Source organism: Marmota flaviventris, chromosome 6, assembly GCF_047511675.1.
Source record: "Marmota flaviventris isolate mMarFla1 chromosome 6, mMarFla1.hap1, whole genome shotgun sequence".
In the NCBI taxonomy this organism is placed as follows: domain Eukaryota; kingdom Metazoa; phylum Chordata; class Mammalia; order Rodentia; family Sciuridae; genus Marmota; species Marmota flaviventris.
In genome coordinates this window covers 92,851,530-92,868,234 of record NC_092503.1, presented here as the reverse complement: position 1 = coordinate 92,868,234, position 16,705 = coordinate 92,851,530, and the positions used below count along the sequence as shown (strand labels likewise).

The 16,705-nt window shown below is 32.8% G+C and overlaps 1 protein-coding gene across 1 annotated transcript in view; it reads right to left on the bottom strand.

Moving 5' to 3' along the window:
* Eys (eyes shut homolog) overlaps nucleotides 1-16,705 on the bottom strand; it is a 1,581,889-nt gene that overhangs the window by 1,485,676 nt on the left and 79,508 nt on the right. The window contains 2 exon segments of the mRNA XM_071613805.1: nucleotides 4,754-4,881; nucleotides 7,548-7,741. Of these exon segments, the coding sequence (XP_071469906.1) occupies nucleotides 4,754-4,881; nucleotides 7,548-7,741 (322 nt within the window).

The window sequence follows — 16,705 nt, the reverse complement described above, 5'->3', positions numbered from 1 at the left end:
GATCACAAGAGGTGATCACTGAACCTACAAAACTTCACTAGTGCTGGATCTTTCAGTGCCCTGGTACCCCAGCCATTTGCCTAAATCTAGTAGAGCACAGACTCCTGCTTCAGTGTTGCCTTTGGAGGGATTCACAAAAGACTGTTTCTTGAGCTCTGTGAGCTTCTGAGCCAATTCCACATGACTAACATTATGCCCATATCCACAGTTGCCCCACTATGATTTACTTTCAAGGCCATCGAAATTAATCTCTCATCACCTTTTACCTCAGAAACCCCAAGAGGCCAAATGTTCCCAGGTCATTCCTCACTATGAGGCTCTTTTCCTCCAAACAGATCTGCACATGTCTCATTTCCTCTTAGAATTCTCTTCCTTTACACTGTCTAAAGTAGTGATTACTCTTCTTCAACATTTATGCCTTGGGATATGGGTATTATACATGTGTTCCTATTTTTCCTCACTGTGGCATCAGGACTTAATTCCATCTTCCTCCTTAAACATCTCAATTATTTAAAAATTATGCTCTCAAACCCTGCTATACTTACATACTTCTTGCAGCCAAAGGCAACATTCTTCCTAATTCAAAGTCTTTAACATTTACCATCTCACTTAATGTATCTTTCTCTAATACAATCATAATCTCACTTATTTCTTTCCCCCAGTTTTATGGAGGTAAAATTAGCAAATAAAATTGCATAAATTTAAAATGTAGGGCTGGGGATGTAACTCAGTAGTAAAATGTTTGCTTAGCATGTGTAAGCCCCTGAGTTCAAACCCCTATAATAAAATAAAATAAAACAGACATACAACACAATGATTTGAGAAATATGTGTGTATATATATGTAATAATACACAATCATTATATAATAATCACAATCACATTAGTTATTATATGTATCATCTAACATAATTAAAACTTTTGTGTGTGATTAAGAACACTTAGGAAACTATTATTTCCAATCACCAATTGCAAAGATTAATTTTCACTTTCCTTGGACTACATGTACTCACATACTTTGAGATAGTCTAGCATTATTTTAGTAATTTTAAAATATTTCACAGCTTTTTTATTTTTTTCACTTTTGTAGCCAGAATGGAAAGATGGCAGAAACTAGAAGGAGGAATTTTCTAATTCCTTTTTTCCCATTTCTCTGTGAAGTGCTGGTACAGGAAATGACTGAAAGTTTCTACATCATAATATTCAGTAGGAATGACCTTATTAAACAGCCAATTTTGAAGTAAGTGTGGGCCTGTCTTCTGGTCACAAGCTTGTGTGGTTTAAGGGCAGCCTTCTCATACATATCAAAATACAATTTTACTAAGATGAATGGCTACCTCTTCGAAGATGTATCTAGGATTCTGCTTCTCAGAGGCCAGCAGACACGTAAACATGCAACACATCATAGAATTTAAGAATATCTGTTCCATTTGTTCACCCCTTCCATGACAGTGATTTCTCCTTCACCCCTTAGCATAATCCTCTCTAGAGTTTTATATCTTGAAATACCTTATCATAATTGCTTATCTTTGATTTAGGTACTATATAGTCTTTTTCATTCCCCTCTATTTGTACTGTATTTCAGGATGCTGACCAGTGGTTGTGATGAGACACTACTAAATGGAGCAGCAGCAAAATGTTGGAAAATCCAAGTGTTTATTCCCTTCACTTCCTCACAGCCAGACTGTAGCTTAGACATAACTGTGAGCATTTCTATGAGTTCACAGTTCATGTAAAATATTGTATTCAAGATACAGATATAATTCTTTCTTTGGTTCCTAGTAATTGTACTCTTAGCTTGCCCCTTTGGCATAGGAAAGGATAATAGCTCCAGATTATTTATGAGAACAGGATGATTAAACATTTGCTACTGGTTTCTGTTAGTCCTTCCCATAATCGTTAGTCATTTTAAAAAATTCAGCCCTCCTATGCTGCTATATTTGAGAGAACTATCTGGCAGAATCAGAGCTGATTTACTTTGTGTATTAGGAAAATTGTTTTACATGTTTGTTTCCTTTTTTTGTAATAGTCATTACAACTATAACTCACAAACTTCATTTTATTTTTAACCTATCATTCAAAGTACTGATAGCACTAACCAAGACACACTTCCTTGTTTCTTTGGAAATCACTAAATTTGTGTTCCTCTGGTCTGATGTCTGTACAACCTCAGTTGCTCCTGTTCCTTTTCTATAAGATTCTCCTGTGTACCAGCTACACCCAGCAATGCCATTTTTGATGTTGTGTTTTTTTTCCCCACTCTTACTGCTCATAATAATAAAATTGTATGTGAAGCATCCATAGATCCCCTGAGCTTTCAGTCATTTAAGTGGTAAGAGAATTACTGGTTTGCACTCACAAGTGGAAATTAACTCTTTTCTGACAGTGATGCTTTTTGTTACTAGGGCCAATATTGTCTCAAACTGGTGTTACAATATCTTTCTGAAGGAGGTAATCTAGGGTAAAATGCTTAAGCAGATATTCTGTATGATGCTGCTAGAGTTTATATTGACCAGCAATTCTTAAGGGTGGAATCTACAGCAGCACTGGCATTCCTTGAGAGTTTGGTAGAAGTGCACCTTTACAATCCCTACTCCAGACTTTCTAAATTAGAAAACTTAGGAATAAGAACAAAAATTTGTGTTCTAAACAGTCATTCAGGAAGTTCTAATTCAGTTAAAAGTTTAATCACTGATCTATAAAAGCATAGCTTCTAAACTAGCAATATACAGATATATTCTTATTGTAAAATCATTTAAGTCAATAGTTTTGATTTTTTTTGCTGATGTTTTTCACTGATTTTGTTCATCTACTATGAAAAAAGAAAATATATTTTAAGACTAATTTTGTTATCATTTCATTTTCATGCTTTTTAAATTTATATTAATTCCTTTGCTTCACCCAAGTCAGTGTAACAAGAGTTAACAGAGTTTGTCATTGATAAATTGGGGGAAAGAAGGTTAGGAGTTGAAAATTCTGCATTTGTGTCCAAAATTTTTATCACATTCTTATTGATTTCTGAGGCTTTACTTTTCATTTATAATTCAAAATAGAATGTTGCTTCTGCCTTGTTGGACCAATTTTGTTCTTACTTTTCTGTTACTTTCCATATTGTGCTTCTTCTCTTAATCAAGAGAAGAAGGAAGGGACAGTGTTTTAAATTGAGTTGGCATGGCCATATATACTTCAAATTCTTTTTTTATTATTATTAGTTGCTTGTTACAACACAGTGATCTTGACATATCATACATTTGAGTCAAATGGGGTATAATTTCTCATTTTTCCAAGTGCAGAATCACATTGGCTATACAGCCACATATATACATACAGCAATACTAGTGTCTATTTTAATAGTATGGACAATTTCAGAATACAGAGAGTAACTCATGTGATCCTTATGAGTAAGTTTTCAAACCTAACCTACTTACTTGAGGTATTTTTTCTTTCAGTTTTGTAAAATCAAATTTGAATTTCTATAACACCCATATTAACTAAAACTCATTAGCAAAAGATTTCAGATCAAATTACATTATTTAAAAATTAAATCCATTAATTAACAGAACAATAAACTGAGAGATGACAACCATGCTTCTTGTTATCTAATTTATCTCTTGATTATTTATTTTAAAACAAAACTGCATTCTAAGCTGCCAGGATAATGTTAATAAGGGTTTAAAATAAACCCTTTATTGTAAAATAATAAAACCAATAATTATAGATGAATGTATATTTACCTATATTAGCATAGTGGTGGCTATATTTTTTAAAGCTGATCATTTTCCTAAGTAGATTCACAAATACGCCAGCACTATTAGGCAAAGAACCAAAAATAGTAAATTAAAAGCCACTATTTTTGAAATAATACTAATTGCGTTTATTGGTATGTTGATAAAACACCAATACATGCACAAATTTGTTCAATGGATTAGACCATCCAAGATCTAATGATGAAGTTTCTTTTCTTCACATTTTTTGAAAAGCCACTTTTCAACAACTTATTAATTTTTTTTAGAAATTTTGAATTTCTGCTGCTTTAAAATTCATGAATGTACTATGCAATATATATCTATGATGCTTCTTTTGGTGTATTTAAGGCTACATTATACCCCAGATTTTAATTTTCTAATTTTATAAATACTCTAAAATTGTGAGGCTATTTACTGTTCTTTAATAAAGTCCAACAGAACTTTCTTTAAGCAGCAAGATAAAACTTAATCAAGTGTGAACAGTACAAATTGTATTTTTAATGCTGTGAGAAAATACCTATAAAGCTGTTTCAAGTGAACTAAAATTATATGCCAGGATATCATTTACAAATGTGTAATTTTTGGCAAAAAAGTAAGTACTACCACCTAAAAGTCTGACTAGACCCTAACTAACAACAATTAGCTGAGGTTTGTGAATTAGAGGAAGAGATGGTTACCCTTTCAAATTTTAACACTATATGTGTAAATAGAAAATAATATGGTAGGGATTCACATTTCTTCTGCAAATATTTTCATTTACCTTAAAACTTCCATTATAAAATATAATATTTATATTATAACTTCTTGCCCAAATCATTTTTGAGAATTCCATAAAAACTTATTTAAAATTAACACCAAAATTAGTAGAGAATATGCAAATATTTTTATTCTAACATTAAATGAGTACAAGATATTAATCAAAAGTAAAATCAGAAACTTCTGTTATTTTGTCCAAATGACTTAATATTCTTAAATATTGTATTAAAACAAGCAGAAAAGGAGTTATACCTGTGTTGGTAGTCTTCTTCACATTTAATACATGCAACATTACCCTTCCAGGAAAATGAATTATGTGATGTTTCATTTATCTTGCATAACTTTCCTGAATGTATTAATGAAGAGATGCACACAAAATCCTAGGAATTAAATTAAAGATTAAAAATATTTTTACAAAGGTTTTGGATATTTGAAAGATAATGAATGATTTCTTGCCTGGAAAGAGAAGGAAATTGTTAAAAAATGTGGAAGTTGTTTTGTGTGCAGTAACATGGAATGTTCTATTTTCTAACATGTCACATATATCCCCAATCACAAACTTTTTCTCCTAGGTGAAACCAACAATCTGCTGTTGGAGACTATGCACTTCTGCATTGAACACAAGGCTGTGACTATTGAAAAGTGGTGTTATGTGACTAAGCAAGGCCAGACATAAAGGTCCTGCAGTTCCATGTATTTGGGAATGTTCATTGGAATCCAATCATCATGCTCTAAGGAACCCCAGGTCACATGAAGAAGTCTTCCTCAGGATTAAGGCTGTTAGCCCCAGCTAAAGACCCAGCTGATAGCTAATATAAGCCACCAAACAGGTGAAAAAGCAATCTTTCGAGATAAACTGCAGTCCCAGATACTTTTTGACTGTAACTTCATGAGAAACTAGGACCAAGAAAGAACCTCTTAGCTGAGACATTTTAATTCATAGAACTATAGAGATAATAATGATATAATTGTCTTAAGCCATTTAAATTTGATGTGATTATACTTAGAAAATAGAAGATCGTAATGTTATAAATCTATACATTTGTTGTTAGGTAAAGACAAAAGTAAAACTAAATTTGATGAACTTATCTGTTATTGCCCCTGTAGTCTATAGGCACTATTCATAACTTTTTGTCCTCCTCTTGTCCTCTTTTCTTACCCTCTTTTTTCTCCTTTATCATCATCATTTTCAAACTTATAATAGTATTTAAGTAATTCTAAGATAAAATGCCTATGAACTTGAATTAGATGATTGTGTTTCTTCTTTGTGGAATCCAATTAAATAATACTCATAAAAAAAAAAAAAAAAACTAGCTGGGAGCAATGGCGCATGCCTGTAATCTCAGCAGCTTGGGAGGCTGAGGCAGGAGGATTGTGAGTTCAAAGCCAGCCTCAGCAAAAGTGAGGGACTAAGCAACTCAGTGAGACCCTGTCTCTAAATAAAATACAAAATACAGCTAGGGATGTGGTGGTTGAGTGTTCCCGAGTTTAATCCCTGGTACCACTTCCCATAAAGAAAAACACCTAAATATGAAACATACAGAGTTTGCCTAAGGTTATTGCATGGTGATGGTGGAAATGATAAAGTGTCTTCAAAATTATTTATAATAAAACATGTTCTTTCAAACATAATAATGAATAACACAAAAACAAGTAAGAGTTTAAGTACTTTTATGAATTAATAGTTAAGCAAACATCCTTTGAGGATCACTTCTTAAGATACTCATAACTAGTAAAGTTAGAGTGTGTTTAATTGTTCTTATTCTCAAATTTAGAATAAAATTTTTCAAGTGATCCTACTAATAAATTTTCATAGTTTACTACACTATTTTTCATTCATATAACAAATTTTTATGTGTCGAAAACTTTTTTACAAGCTTAGAGCTTAAAGAAATAAAATTTATTATCCTATAGTTTCAGAGGTCATAAATCTGAACAGAATGTCACTGTGCTAAAATCAAGATGCCAGGTTTGTTCCTTCTGGAACTTTCAGGAGATAATATTTTCCTGACTTTCCTGGTTTCTAGAAGCTGACCTCAGTTTTCATTTATGATCCCTTCTTTCGACTCCAAAACCAGAATTGCAGCATCTTCAAACCTCTCCCTGACTGTAATACTTTTTCTCCCTCTTCCTCTTTAAAGGACTGGTAATTACATCAGTCCTGTTTAGATAATCTGTGATGTAATCAGCTGATCAGCAGTCTTGATTCTATTTGCTACCTTAGTTTCCCCTTCTTATGTAACATAGAGTTGATACATATTGCTGAGATTAGGACATAGACATGTTTTGGGGAGGTGGAGTGGAGGACCTAATTTCCCCTTACAAGTATAATGGTCTTGATTGTTACAAGCATGTCTTAGTGTTCTTTCCACTAAAATCTCTTAATGTTGATGTTTCCTTTAACATAGGTTAATGACAACTGGTTAGCTGTTTTTCAAAAAATTATAGGTGAATTACAAAATGATACTATAGTAGGCCTTTATATTATATGTTTTGTATAATTAAACTAAAACTTCTCAGTAATGGCTTGACCAAAATATTGTTAATAGAATGGGCATTGTTCCAAGAAGAAAGTTCCATTTAAACACTGTTGGTGATTAAGAGTTGTGAAATTCGAAAAATAAACTCCAAGAGATTTTTAAGAGTTAGTGGCAAATATGATTAGTAGTAAAACGGAGTGGTCTGTGAGAATGGTTAACAAACCATTTGTCTACTTAATTTAAATATTCAATTAATAAGGTGTGAAAATATCATGTAATCAAAAGAGAAGAAAAAATTAAAAGAAATAACGAAAACTAGAAAGTATGTAAAATTACATTGTTTCTGAGGAAGAATACAGGTGGAAGAGCACAAAATGAGACTGAGCAGTGTTTTAAAATTGGGGTTTCTATATAAATGGGAAAAAGGAAAGTGAACAAGTAGATTTTCTGACTTTCCTATGTTTTAAAATTATAATTTAATGAAAATTTTATATGCAATTTTCATATGTAATTTGAGTAGTGAATTTCATTTAAACTGCTCTCTCATTCCCTACATTCAGACTTACATTTGGTTTATTGACACAGTCAGTGCCAATCTGACGTGCTGCTTCAGAACATTCATTGACATCAGTTTCGCAGTTTTGACTGAGAAGTTCTTTTGGGCATTCACAGATGTAAGCAGAGCAGCATTTTTGCCAATTTTTTTCTTCCCAATGAGAATAAGGATTAGGAGTTTTCATGAGCTCCTCACAGAATGGGCCTTGAAAAATCACATATAGAAACAGAGACATACACAGAGAGGGATTGGGAGCAGAAAGGGAAAAAGAAAAAGAGAAAATATGAAGAGAAAGTCATTATAGAAAAAGAAAGTGAAAGTCATTATAGAAAACAGTCTAAAATGCATGGATTCTTTTTTGGTACAGAATTGTATGTGTTTTTATTTTTGTAATTTTTAATGATTTTTTTAAATTTAATTAGTTATACATGACAGTAGAATGCATTCATATACGATTATTTTAAAGAGAGAGAGAGAGAATTTTTTAATATTTATTTTTCAGTTTTTGGTGGACACAACATCTTTATTTTATTTTTATGTGGTGCCGAGGATCGAACCCAGCACCCCGCGCATGCCAGGCGAGCCCGTTACTGCTTGAGCCACATCCCCAGCCCTCATGCACTATTTTAATATTTATTTTTTAGTTATAGGTGGACACAATGTCTTCATTTTATTTTATGTGATGCTGAGGATCAAACCCAGTGCCTCACACATGCTAGGTGAGCGCTATACCTCTGAGCCACAACCACATCCCCATTTATGTACTTTGATACAGCATACATAGATGTGATATAATTTCTCATTTTTCTGAGGGTACATGTTGCAGAATCATATTGGTCATGTAGACACATATATAGAGAGAGTAATAATGTCTGTTCCATTCTACTATATTTCCCATCCCCACATCCCCTCTCTTCCCCTCTGATCACTTCCCTCTACCTAATCTAAGCTAATGCTATTCTTTACTAGTGCCCCCTGCCTTATTGTGAAATAACATTTGCATTTTGTGGGATTGGCCTATTTTGCTTAGCATGATATTCTCCAGCTCCAACCATTTACTGGCAAATGCCATAATTTCACTCTTCTTTAAAGCTGAGTAATATTCCATTGAGTATATATACTACATTTTCTTTATCCATTCAGTGATTGAGGGGCATCTAGGTTGGTTCCATAGTCTAGCCATTATGAATTGTGATGTGGCTGTGTCACTATAGGCCTTGAGTCACTATAGACCTTGAAAAATCACATACAGAGACAGAGACATACACACAGAGGGATTGGGAGCAGAGAGAGAAAAAGAGAATTTTAAGTCCTTTGGGTATAAACCAAGGAGTGGGACAGCTGGGTCAAATGGTTGTTCCATTCACAATTTTCTGAGGAATCTCCCTACTGCTTTCCATAGTGGTTGCCCCAATTTGCAGTCCCACCAGCAATGTATGAGTGTACCATTTTCACCACATCTTCACCAACATTTATTATTGCCTGTATTCTTGATGATTGCCATTCTGATAGGAGTGACAGGACATCTTAGAGTAGTTTTGATTTGCATTTACCTAATTGCTAGAGATGTTGAAACACTTTTTCGTATAATTGTTGATCAGTTGTTGTTTGACAGAATGCAGGGTATTTTTTTTTTACGTATTTATTAAGGGTTGATTTGGGGCATATGAGATGGTCTATTTTAGAGAAGGAGCCATGTGCTGCTGAGAAGAAAGAATATTTGCTCATTGATGGATGAAATATTCTATATATGTCTGTTAAGTTTAAGTTATTGATTGTATTATTCAGTTATATAATTTTCTTCTCTAGTTTTTGTTTGGAAGATCTGTCCATTAGTGAGAGAGGTGTGTTAAAGTCACCCAGTATTATTGTTTTGTGGTCTATTTCACTTCTAAAATTGAGAAGTGTTTGTTTGATGTATATAGATGCTACTCTTTAGGGCATAAATATTTATAAGTGTTATGTCTTACTCATGTATACTTCCCTTAAGAAGTATAAAATGTCCTTCTTTGTCTCCTCTAATTAACTTTGGTTTGAAGTCTACTGTATCTGAAATGAGAATGGAAACCCTGCTTGTTTACGCAATCCATACGAGTAATAAGTTTTTTCCCATCCTTTCACCTTCAGCCTGTGGTTGTCTTTGTCCATGTGGTGAGTCTCTTGAAGACAGGTTATTGTTGGTTCTTGCTTTTTAATACAATCTGCCAGTATATGTCTTTTGATTCATGAGTTTAGGCTATTAACATGCAAGGTTATTATTGAGATATTATTTGTATTCCCTGTAATTTTGATTTATTTCTGCTTTTTGATTTGTCTTAGTTTCTCATTTAGTTGAAAGTCCCTTTAGTGTAGGTCCTCCCTTTGCTGGTTTTCACTTTTTTTTTCCACTTCATCCTCCCGGAATATTTTTTTGAGAATGATCTGTAGTGTAGGCTTTCTAGTTGTGAATTCTTATAATCTTTGTTTATCATGGCTTGTGTTAATTTAATCTGCAAATCTGAAACTTAATTTTTCTTTATATAAAATTTTTGATTGGCATCCATTTTTCTTCAGAGCTTGAAATATATTATTCAAGGACCTCCTAGCTTTGAGGGTCTGGGTTGAGAAATCAGTTGAGATCTGAATTGGTTTCCCCATATAGGTAATTTGATTTTTTTTTTCTCACAGCCTTTAAGATTTTATCTTTATTCTGTGTTAGTCATTCTCATTATAATGTGTCTTGGTGTGGGTCTTCTGTAATTTTGTATATTTGGGGTCCTATAAGCCCCTTGTATTTGATTTTCATTCCATTTTTTAGGTTTGGGAAATTTTCTGCTGTTATATCATTGAAAATATTGTGCATTCCTTTGGTTTATATCTCTGCTCCTTCATCTATTCCAATAACTCTTAAATTTGGTCTTTTCATGTTATCCTATAATTCTTGGATATTCTGTTCATGGTTTCTTAACATTGTCTCTGCAGGTTCAACTCTACTTTCAAGATTACATATTTTGTCTTCATTGTTTGAGGTTCTGTCTTCCAAATAATATAGTCTATTGGAGGTGTTTTCTATTGAATTTATAATTTAGTTTACTGATTCCTTCATTTTAAGGATCTCTCCTTTTTTATTTTTCATGATCTCTAACTTTTATTGAAGTGGTCTGTATTTTTTCTTTGATTTCACTCCTTATACTATACTTTACTTCACATGTCAATTTAACTATATACAATCTGAACTCTTTCTTGAACATTTCTTTTATTGTGTTATCAGTAGCTTCTGTAGTTGAAGCATCTTGGTTTATTTGGAGTGCTTTATTCCCTTGTTCTTTCATGTTATTAGAGTGTTTTCCCACCTAAATGTATAGATATAAGGTAGAATAAATTCTACCTTGTAGAACTGTAGTGTCTCTGAGGTTTCCAGTGCTTCACCTTTACTTATGAGATGAATATCAACAGCACTCAGTGTACACAATATATAGCCTTAAACCTAATAGCTTCCACTAAGGCGTCTAACTGCTTTCTCATATTAAACCAAAATAATGGGTTCAATAACCATCTACAGTACAACAGAATAGTTGTTAAAACAATTTACAGTTTCAAATGGTAGATGAGAGAACAGCAGTAGTGTAGTATGGAATATTTGCAAGGGACTAAGAGAGAAGCTAGAGTAAAAATTCACAGGAAGAATAGAAGAGAAACCTACAGAGATTAACTGTTGGTTGGAAAAAAGTTGGAAAGAAAATAGACAAGAGAGGAAGAATATGAACAAAAAGAAAAAAAAATTGAAGACATAAGAATACAAAAAAATGCAAAACACCATTCATATATCATTGTTCTCCACACATTGATGCATAAAAGACATCCTGTCTTTTTGGAAATATGATATTTGAAAATATGATAGAGATTAGTGAATCGAAAAATAAAATAAATCTTTCAGGAAAGTCAAACTGATTCTGTCATGTTCAACAGTTTGTCAGCCCTCTCTCTGACATCTCTTGGGATCACCAAACCTAGATTTGTCCTCTCAAACCCAGTCTCTTATCTCACCAATTTAGGCTTCAGACACCTCAGGATCAGTGACACTGTAATTCCAAGATTTCAATGCTGCTCCTACTTGCAGAGAGACCACCAGGATACACTCATGCAAATGACCAAACCGAGATGCAGCAGCAAGACAAGGGCCACCAGCTCCCCCAAACCTGCAGGCACCCCCACACTGGATCTGCAAGTCTCAGCTAGAGTCCCCAGACACAGGCTCTTATGGTGGTAAACCTGCTGGCACCCAGGAACCAGTTTCTGGCTGGTGTCCCAAAATGGGTGCAGCCACATGCAACCAAACCTGAAGTCTTCCCTGAAAGAAGTCCTCTAGGCCATGGTAGCAGGGGTAGTAGCTGTGGTTGTTGGCAGCAGACAGTGTGTCAGTAGTAGCCATGGCAGCTGTGGGGCAGTGTCACCAAGTGATCTCCAAGGGTCAGCTGCAGTGTTGGCTTCAGTTGCATCCAGGGCAGTGGTGTCTCCTGTGGCAGTAGTACCCAGAAACAAGACATCCAGGTGATCTCAGGCTGGCAGCAGTGGAATCAGAGGCGGCACCAATGGTGATAGAGGTACAGGCAGCATTTGATTGACAGATGACTTCAGCAGCAACCATAGAGGCAGCCTTGGAATTCAGAATTCATGTCAGAGGTAACCCAGGCTGTGCCCAGAGAAGAGACCTCCAGGTGATCTCAGGCTGGCACAAGCAGAATCAGAGGCTGCAGCAATTATGAATGGATTCCTTAAACAGGCTTATTGTAGTATTACTTCCGTATCAAGGAATTTTCATACTGAAAATTATAACCCAATAACTTTGGCAAATATATAGATTATTTTATGTTTTTTAAATTATTTTGCTAATTTAATAAAATGTATATATCTAATGATAAATGCATATTACTAGAAGCCAATTTTAGCACATTTCCATTGGTGAGAGAGCGCTTTATTTATTATTGAATACATGTTTTGAATAGGTTCTTTGTATATTCCAGATGCTAGTTATTTATGATATATGTCACCTGAAAATACTGTCTCCCTGGTTTCCCTATTCATTTTCAATTTGGTGACTTTTGGATAACAAAAATTTTGATTTGATTAAGTCTAATGTATCAATTGTATTCTTTATTTAAGACCAATTGGTACTATTTTCTTTTACATGATTTAGTGTAATATCTGATAACTCTTTGCTTAATTTATAGTCAGAAAAATATTGTCATGGTTTTTTAGATGTCTTATAATTTTAGCTGTTATACTTAGGTCTCTGATCCATTTAAATAAGTATGAGATAGTAATTTGTTATTATATTTTCTAAAATACAAATATTCAATGGTTCCAGACAAGTTTTTAAGTCTACCCCTTTCTTATTTTATTTAAAATTGACAGGCCTTTATTATAGAGCTGATTTCTGCTCTGTAAAGTTTGTCACGTTGATCTCTGTACCTTTCTATATGGAATTTCACAGAGCTCAGATAAATATAGATATAAAGTCTTGAAATGGAGCAATCAACTCACTTTTTCTCTTTTTTTCCCATAACCGTTTTGACTGGTGCATAGATTCTTTGTATTTCCAAATATTTTTAACATAAATTTCATTGTGTATATTCATGATCTACAACATGATTTCACATATATATATATCTTTGTATACACATATAGATATAGAAATTAATATAGAGAGATAGAAAAATGACTACTATAGTGAAATCAATTAACAAAAGCACAATCTCACATATTTACCTATTTTTCCCTCTGTGGCAGAAAAAACTACAATCTATGCATTTATCAAAAACTCTAAACATAAAATATTATTTTAAGTGAGGCCCTCATCTTGTAGGACTTTAGATATTTAACATATAAACATTTAGTATACAGTTATCTGTAATCGTGTAAAACTGGAGCAAATAAAATGTCTTGTAAGTGAATAGTTAAACTATGGTACTTTGATACCATAGAATACCATACATCAGTTACACACACACACACACACACACACACACACACACACAAACTTAGACATCTATTGAAGACATAGTATTAAGAGAAAAAAGTTGATTTCAACAAATTGAGATATTGCATAATATATTCACATAACTAAACTATAATAAAGGATAAAATTAAGAGTTGTCATTGGCTAGGGATGTTAGTGGAAGTTAGGATAGATAAAAATGTAAATGGGTAGCATGAGAGAGAATTTTTTTTTCTTTTGATATGAGATATTGAACCCCAAGGCACACTATACAAATGTCAATTTCATAGTTCAGATGTTTTATTATAGTTATATAAGATGTTGTTCCAAAACAAAATGCTAAAAAAGGCATTTCATTATTTATTATTTTACCCTAAGGATTACTTTGGAAATTGCTACAACAAATATCTCCAAAGAGTAAACAAACATTTCATGAACTTTGTAAAAGAAGACAAATCAATGTGTGTGAGAGTGTACATATGTGTGTGTTTGTGTGTGTCTTAATACTTTACATATAATATTGGACAACAAAATGTTGTATTGTAGAGTAGAAATAGTAACTAATACTAAAAATTAAGTCTTCTACCTTTTTTATAGGACTAATCTAGTGGGTATTTTGTGTGGTGAAAAGAGCTTGGAGTTTATATAGTATTAGATGGTGTGCACAAATTTGTTTCATTAATTTGCCATTAAAAAGCCAGTCATTGCTAGCTGAGCTACTTAAGCTGAGGCTAACTTTTTAGTTAAAAGAAAATTAAAATATAAAAGTGAATAATAATTTTTTAAAATAAATCCTAGGTTTGTTTTAAGAAATTTATCAAAGAAATATTGTTGCAGTTACTTTGAAAATGGCAAACATTAAATGCTTATAGTGTAGTATCTTTTAAAAAATTTACCATGATTTTAATATTTGTGTTACTTAATACAATTAATATAATTAACAGCTATTCTCTGTTTAGTTAATAAGAAACTTGTTAATGTATCAACACATTGATAAATATACATTTAATCCCTTTTTGTGTGACCAAAATAAATATTTATACACTAATTTCTTAAAATTAAAAGTTGAGTCACTTTAACATACTAATTCCAGTGGTGGTATCACTTAAAATTTTATATCATCTTTGTGATTTTATACTTCAGAATTTAACATACCATTCAAAGTCCAAATGAATTAACATTATTATCTAAGTGATATCTTTTGGCTTGCATGGAGTAGCTCAGTTACTTAATCCTTCATAGCTAAATATTTCATGGTGTTCCTATTCACAGGATAATGAATTAGTTTGATATAATCAAATTAGATTTTTAAAAATTATATACTAGCTGTTCTTGGGTAGTGCCATGAATTGGCTGGCAAGGTTTATAAAATTGAATTATAAATGCTTTTCTTTAATTCCTAGAAACAACTATGCCACCTTAGCAGGGAGTCAGATAGTTCCACATTCAGCTCTCTCTGAAATATATGAATTGTCCAAAGTCTTATTCAGACTAAGAGGCTTAATAGAGTGAAATTTGCTCTTGGAACCTAGCTATTCACAGATACACAAGGCTTACCAGCCACCACGGTAGCTGCTCTTATTGTCACTATGGTGTACCTCAGGACAATTTGTGGAACATCATCAAACATGCTTTTCAACTCTGCAATTAGATACCTGTTGATCCAGGTCCTATAAAAACTGCAGTGAGGACCCCAGTCTTAGGCTTCAATTTTTTTATTAATTCTTTTCAGATGATCTTAGGCTGAGAACTAATTGGGAAAAAAATAACATTCCTAGGTTGTAAAACTTAAAGAGGCAACTACTCACCCACTGCTTCAAGTGCCAGCCCCCAACTTTCCCAGGTCTATTGATAGACAATATATCAACACACAGGCATGGCTAGAAAACGAGTTTCAATACATCTAAAGAAATTTAAACCTTATCATACATGCTCTTCAACTCTCTTAGGGTTAAATTAAACAGAAACAGTAGAAAGCTTTGAAGAATCCAGACATATTTACAAATTAAAATACAACAACAAAAATATTCTAAATCTGAGCATCAAAGAAAAAAAATGTGTATTTGAATTTTTACTTTTTTTTTTTTTTTTTTGCTATTACAGATTGCTATGGATTAAATGTTTGTGCTGTCTTCATTCTTAGCTTGACAACTCATTTTCAATGGGATGGTATTTGGGTTAGTGTTGAGAGTAATTAGATCATGAGAGTGGAGCAGTCTTGTATAGGATTAATGCCCCTACAAGAAGAAATCAGGATGCTCCCCTTCTCTGGTCTACCCTGTGAGGACAGAATAAATGGATATCCATCTGCCTACCATATAGGGACTCAGCAGACAACATATATTTATCAGCACCTTGATTTTGGATTTTGAAGCTTCCAGAAGGATGAGAAACAAATGTTACTTAAACAGCTCAATTTGCATTAATTTGTTATAGCAATCCAAAGTGCCTAAGAAACTAATAATGCTACCATAAATATAAGATTTCAGTGTGGAAGTAGAATTTTATTCCCCTGGAAAACATTTCTGAAAGTAAGATTACTGACTCATGTGGTAAATATTTGTTTAGTTTTTAAAAAATTGTCAAATTGTTTTGCAGAGTGTTTGTACCATTATACATTTCCTGTAGCAATGTATGATATATCCATTTATTCCTTAGGCTCACCAGCATTTGGTGTTATCATTATTATTTTTTTTTCATTTTAGCTCTTTTAACAGATGAGTAGTAACACATCCTGACAAAGTACATCTTTTCATGTGCTTATTTGTAATTCTAATAGCCTCATTAGTAAATTGTCTCTTTATGTCTTTTGCCTATTTTCTCACTGGATTTTTTTAACTAATTAATTTATATAATTCTTCATAAAGATAGGTGTTTTATCACATAGGTGGTTTGGAAGTTTGTGATTTGCCTTTTCATATTTTTAATGTTTAAGTTAAATTTATTTTATTTTGATTACTTCAGATTTTATGTATGTATTCTTTGGTCCATTGTGCTCTTGGTTTCATGTTTAAGAGCTTTTCTCTAAAGACTAGGTCCCAATGCTAATGTTTTATGAAAAAGACATTTATAAAAACAAACTTATTCACTGTTTTAGATAACGTCCTGTTATATCACAACAAACAAAAATTTAAAAAGCTATGTTACATGGGCAATTAATATTATAAAGAATAACAAATTTTGTGTGACTG